Source organism: Takifugu flavidus, chromosome 21 (assembly GCF_003711565.1).
Source record: "Takifugu flavidus isolate HTHZ2018 chromosome 21, ASM371156v2, whole genome shotgun sequence".
Lineage (NCBI taxonomy): Eukaryota > Metazoa > Chordata > Actinopteri > Tetraodontiformes > Tetraodontidae > Takifugu > Takifugu flavidus.
In genome coordinates, this window is record NC_079540.1 from 7,794,383 (window position 1) to 7,800,272 (window position 5,890).

At 50.1% G+C, this 5,890-nt stretch overlaps 2 protein-coding genes across 2 annotated transcripts; both read right to left on the minus strand.

Moving 5' to 3' along the window:
- Window positions 1-105: 105 nt before the first annotated feature.
- On the minus strand, window positions 106-2,770 carry aqp10b (aquaporin 10b). The gene is made up of 7 exons (XM_057021697.1): window positions 2,061-2,770; window positions 1,691-1,948; window positions 1,200-1,326; window positions 981-1,118; window positions 680-798; window positions 399-616; window positions 106-323 (listed from the first exon to the last, which is right to left on the minus strand). Exons 2-7 carry the CDS (start codon window positions 1,775-1,777, stop codon window positions 140-142), a joined length of 873 nt encoding a protein of 290 aa, XP_056877677.1. The 5' UTR covers window positions 1,778-1,948; window positions 2,061-2,770; the 3' UTR covers window positions 106-139.
- A 143-nt stretch (window positions 2,771-2,913) lies between these two features.
- hax1 (HCLS1 associated protein X-1) lies at window positions 2,914-4,962 on the minus strand. Its single transcript, XM_057021698.1, is given in 8 exon segments — window positions 2,914-3,162; window positions 3,247-3,316; window positions 3,387-3,520; window positions 3,593-3,653; window positions 3,742-3,837; window positions 3,840-3,943; window positions 4,019-4,239; window positions 4,763-4,962. Coding segments are annotated over 8 exon segments (825 nt in total). The 5' UTR covers window positions 4,828-4,962; the 3' UTR covers window positions 2,914-3,088.
- Between the last annotated feature and the right edge of the window lie 928 nt (window positions 4,963-5,890).

The window sequence follows — 5,890 nt, forward strand, 5'->3', positions numbered from 1 at the left end:
TGCAGCGGGGTTTGTCTGCACCGGACCGGGTCGGGCGGTGAAGGTCGGGGGGGTCGGCTGCCGCCGGGGCTCATGGGAACCGGGGGAGAAAGACAGACGCCGGCGTCAGTACGGCAGTTGTCCCTTTTAATCGTGAACGTCACTGAGCTTTTCCATCTCGCTCCAGCTCCAGCTCGGTCCCGGGGGCCCCCTGGGGGGGCGTCCAGAGCTCCCCCGCACTCGGAGGATGGTGGACTTCAATCGCCAGCTCGTAGATGAGCGTTCCCAGCAGGGCCCCGACACAAGGAGCCACGACGGGCACCCACCACCAGCCGCCCCCGGCCCTGCGGAGACAGGTGACGCGCGTTCACACACCGCCGGGTCACGTGGGCGGGACGGGAACCGACGGTGCTACTGACGTGAAAACCTCCGCTCCCCAGCCCATGAGGTAGGTGAAGAGTCGTGGCCCGAGGTCTCTGGCGGGGTTGATGGCGTAGCCGCTGTTGGAGCCCATGGAGATCCCAATCAGGAGCACCGCTGCTCCCACCAGCACCGGCCGCACGCCATCCTGGAGGGGCGTGTTCCTCTGGTCCCCGAGGGCCAGGACGCAGAGCAGCAATGCCGCGGTGCCGATCACCTGGTCACACGCACGCGTTCACACATGTACGGTGGTTAAAGGTGCGGGGGCGGAGGGGGCTACCTGATCCACGATTCCTCCCCACATGCTGAGGTAGTCGGCCGGGTAGGTGGAGAATATTCCTGCTGTGGCCGTGGGTCCCGTCACCGTCAGCTCGCCGCCGCTGTAGCTCTGGATGGCGTCTGCCAACATCAGGGCCAACCCAAACTTTGGTGTTTTGATTTGCAGTTTTGGCCAAAATGCACATTTTACCACCAGAACCAGCAAAGATGGAAGCTCGTGTTCAATTTGCCCAAGAAGCAAAAGTCCGGTTCAATCCAGATCTCCTGTTCAAGAGAGAAAAGGGTTTTTTAAGGTGGCTCACCATAATATTGCAAATACACGGTGGCTGCAGCCAGAAAGGCTCCAAACACTTGGAAAAGAATGAAGAACGGGAGCTTTTTCCAGGGGTGTCGGCCCAAAACGCACAGGCTGAGGGACACAGCCGGGTTCAGATGGGCACCTTACGGGCACATCAGAAAGGTTCTCGTTACTCAGGATGCAGATTATAACATGACAACACAAAAGTTGCACCTGGTCTTACCCGAGACCCCGCGAGACACAAACACCCCGAACGTGACTCCGAGCGAGAAGCCCAAGTTGATCGACAGATACTGGCCGTTTTTTTCGTGGCTCGTGGTCACCTGGGCAACGGAGCCACATCCAAAAAGCTGCAACGGTGCGAGAGAGGGGGCCGGGTTAGTGCACAGGGCCACAATGGTGCCTTAAAGAACAACAGGTCGGGTCCAAGTTCAGTCACCGTGTCCTTGGTTTTATGAATGTCGCTTCCATGGAATTACTCTAGAATTGTAAAGGTTAATGACCCGGCTCGTTAGAGATAACTAGCGCCGCTTCAAATCACGCCTCCTTCATTAACTCTCCCTCTTTCTGTCCTCCGTCAGGGACAAAGTCCTCATTTTCCATTCTGTTGATTCACAAACCGTCTCAAAATGTGTGTGAACACTTTACGTATTTCAGGACTGGATCATCAGCATTTAAGGGAGATTTTAACGTCCTCCGCGCATCTTTACTCACAATCAGGACGTAAACTCCGAGGAATTCGGCCAAACATTCCCTGAGCAGCTGGTTCTTGATCCGACAGTTCTTCAGGAGCCGGTCCATCACCGCGGTCTTCTCGGCGCCGTCCAGCCGCGGGGGAGCGTCTGAAGGCCGGATGCTGGCATCAGGTGCCTCAGCGCCGCGCGCACTGCTTCGCTTTTTATGTCTGAGTTGCAGGTGACGTCACAAACTTTATGGGATGGCTGGAGCGCCGGGAGGGGAGACCAGTCCAGCCTATTGGACATTCTGGTGCCGGAACCGCAGCAGAGGAAGAGCACAAAGCCCCAAACCGCCCAGATCAGGTGTGACCCCGCTTCACCTCACCTAAGAATTGTGTCTGACTCACGTGACCGGTCCCTGAACGCCTCGGTCCCACGACCGGTCCCTGAACGCCTCAGGGCCCACGACCGGTCCCTGAACGCCTCAGGTCCCACGACCGGTCCCTGAACGCCTCAGGTCCCACGACCGGTCCCTGAACGCCTCAGATCCCACGACCGGTCCCTGAACGCCTCGGGGCCCACGACCGGTCCCTGAACGCCTCAGGGCCCACGACCGGTCCCTGAACGCCTCACCGTGGCGTTTCAGCTGCTGTCACAGATGTTTGTTTTTGGCCTTTTGCATCTGGTGAAGATTTAAAATCCAAATATTTACCGGACGATCAATCGGATTCTTGTAATGAGCCTTTTTTTCATGAGTCATCTTAAATTTATCTGTTGCTTAAACTTTGGAACGGCACTGTCACTTAAACTTTGATGCAGGAGATAAGATGAGATAAGATAAGATGTTTTTTGTGAGCATTTGTTTTTTGAAGCAGCACAAACAGGACAACAAACAGGACACGGATCCAAATAAAAGACAAATGGTGGTGAATCTGAGCGCCGGCGGCAGGACCCCCGGCACGACCGGGGGCCGGCCCCCAGCCAGGGCCACCTTGGGGGCCGGACCCCAGCCAGGGCCACCTTGGGGGCCAGAGTCTGGGACGTGTTCATTGAGCTTCCAGTTGGGGACCAGTCAAACCAGTCTGAAGGTGTATTTCTTTTTAGGACATTGACAGGAGGGATAAAACGCAGCTGTTGATGTGAATAAAAGGTAGAAGAAGGTTTCCAACGTTACATCACAGTGGTCAGAACCGACTTTGATCCAAATATTTTTTGCATTGTTTATTCTTCTATCACTAAAGTCCACAGATTACCCAATGGGACAGTTCAGAGTGCATTTATTATGTGATCTGCTTCGCTTTGTCCGACTAAACAAAAACTAGCTTTAGTCAAAAGGAAACATCCAATTCCAGAGAATCTTAATGCCATTTTTTTTTCTTTAATTCTTAAATACACTCAACCAAACAAACAAACAGTGCACACTCACTCCTACATATTATTTAAGGCCTCCAAACAGCTTGGAGAACAGCGAGGAATCGTCTTGCATGTGGGAAAATGCCTGTTCTTGATCTGCAATACAAAAGGGAGAAATGAACAAGCGTGTTGGACCAAAGAGTGAAACCAACGAGGTGACCGTTGCCACGCCGCCAGTACCTCCTGACACGGTGACGGTGGTCTCTTCTTTGCCCCGGCTGTCTCGGACCGTTCTCCTTTCTTCAACGCTCTAACCCAAAAAGGCCAAAGTTCAGCGATGTTTCCACAGAAGTTTTGCACTGGTATTTATCGCAGCTCACCCCGTCGGGCTTCAACACCTTGGTGACTGTGACCGACTGGAAGAAAGAGCGAGCCTTGGGTTGCTCCGGTGTCTGACCAGCAGGCGGCGCCATAATCTGATCCAGGCCTCCAGAGGACACTGCAGAGTCCAGATCTGAAAAATGGGTGTGAAACAATCAGTTTCATCCGTTTTCACCACCTCCCTTAGCAAAGGATCTCAACCCACCTCTGTCCACTCTGCGCTCGTCCTCTGGAAACATCTCGGGTCCCTTCTTCCAAAGATCAAACTTTGGACACAAGTGAGTCACAATAATCAGTAGAAATACTGTCGGCACGACAACCGAGCTGTTGATATAAAATAATTACATTTTATACCTGTGAAAATGGCCTCCAGCCGGGGAAAGTTGAGTGGGGAGAAACTGGAGACTTTTCGGATGGCGGAGCATCGTGTCTGGGCTCTCTGGAGGGTCGTTGGGGTCTTTGGAGTCGCTGTCGGGAGATTTCAACATGAAATCTCTCAAGGGATTCCCACTGGGCCCCTCTCTTTTGTCCCCGTGTGGCGGCAGCGCAGGGACCCCTAGAAAGATACCATACTTTTTACTCCCTTTAGTTAAAATCATTTCCTGGACAAGTTTATGGGGCGAGTTCATACCAGTGTGGCCAAACTGGGAGAAAATTTCTTCCATCTCTCTGAAGATTTGGCCAAATTCTGGAGGCACGTGGAACCTCATTGCACCAGGGTCGACGCTGGAACCGAACCTCCAAGTATCGTCAGATGGGCCCCGTTGGTCCCTGTGGAACCCGTCGAAGAAAGTGTCCTCTTCGTCAGCATCGTCGTCATCGTCATGGGTCATAGCCTCAAAAAAGGGGTCCCTGAAATACCAAAGTACAAATTTCCCTACATGAACGGTTGAAATGGAAAGTAATGACAAGCATTTATCCAAGTACCAAACCGCCCATTATTCCATTATTATAATTGTTCTGCTTCTAGTAGGAAAGAAGCAGAATAATCATGATAATCATCACTTTTATGCTTCAATTAAAAACAATGGTCAGGTGATGACATCATTTACATCATACTGAAAACACACAAATGGGCATTCATGGTTTTTATGTATCACCGTAATACTTAAACTTAACATGATAAATACATATATTAACATATACAGACGTCTCCTTCAGGGGTCACATTGAGCAGTTTCTTTAGCAAAGCATCACCTTTTAATGTATATCTATGCCCTGGTTCGCCTAATAATCCTGATTACTATATTATATTTCACTTTATATATATGCGTTTATCCCTGCAGGAACAAACTTTTATCTTCTGTTTGATTAGCGACGTTGTGTTGTCCTGCTAGCTTAGCCAAGTAACTGACGCACATGACTAAAACTTTACCTTCGGTTATCATAGTGGCCTCCGGGTACTCCGAAAAATCCGCGAAATAAATCAAACAGACTCATTTCCTGAGCGTTCGCGTAGATTAATTCATAACTGAAAATATAAGATCGAAGTCAAACAGGATAAACAAATGTTGCGTTTTTCGATGTGCCGTAAACTGTTCAGGGTGACGTAAACAGTTGACGTACTCATTTACCGTAAATAGCGTTGTATCTTGCAATTCTCTCACACACACGCACACACGCGCGCGCGCCCGCACACACTTTTTTTTTTTTTTTTTTTTTTTTAAAGTTTCTGTTCATGATTATATTACCTAAACATTAAAACAAAATAATTCTACCTACATTTTCTTCTTTTGAGTACAACACTGAAAAAATGTAGCAGAGCAGCTGTAGAACGTGCAGACTTCCTCCAAGTGCCTCCCCCCTCCTCTACCAGAGGCCTGGGGGTCTGAGGGGTCTGCCCAGGATCTCAGCTGTTCCTGGGACTTTTCTGGACAGAGATCTCTGATGTGGTTCCTGGTACCTGCTGGAGCATCTGCTCAGCTTGGGGGGGGGGGGGGGGGTTGGTTACTGCCCCTAGTGTCCCCATCACTACTGGGACCACTGGTGCCTTCACACCCCACATTCTCTCCATCTCCTCTTTCAGCCCTTGGAAGTTCTCCAGCTTCTCATGTTCCTTCTTTTGTTTTCAATTTAAGGTTTGCATGGAGATCAAGAAATTCCTCGTATGGTTAAACCCCGTTTACTGTCCAAGGAAATAAAAGATTCCTGATTCTGGAAGTAGCTCTGGAATCATCCGTTGTCACAAAAAATAAAATAAAAAGAATCCCCATTTCCTGAAAATTGCATTAAAACCTGCTCATAACTGAGTTGCTTTGCAAAGTCAGCTGAACACCAGCCATCCCATAACCTCCTCGGCAGAGGTAATAATATCTTGTCGAGGCAATTTTAGGCTTTACGAATGTTGGCAGAATACTTTAAAGTTGCAGTGCAGGTTATTGGCGTTATTGCTTCCGTTTCTACCGTCGATTCACCGTTTAGTGGCGACGCCGCTCTGACCTCTGAAGAGAAGATTTGTTTCCTTCACCAGCGTTTGAACGTTTAAAGCCGTCAGACAAATCAA

Coding starts and splice junctions, on each gene's coding strand:
- aqp10b (XM_057021697.1), bottom strand. CDS start 1,777: ATGGACCGGCTCCTGAAGAACTGTCGGATCAAGAACCAGCTGCTCAGG. Junction 1,327..1,690: donor TCGGAGTTTACGTCCTGATT/GTGAGTAAAGAT, acceptor GCACCGTTGCAG/CTTTTTGGATGTGGCTCCGT. Junction 617..679: donor GGGGAGGAATCGTGGATCAG/GTAGCCCCCTCC, acceptor GCGTGTGACCAG/GTGATCGGCACCGCGGCATT.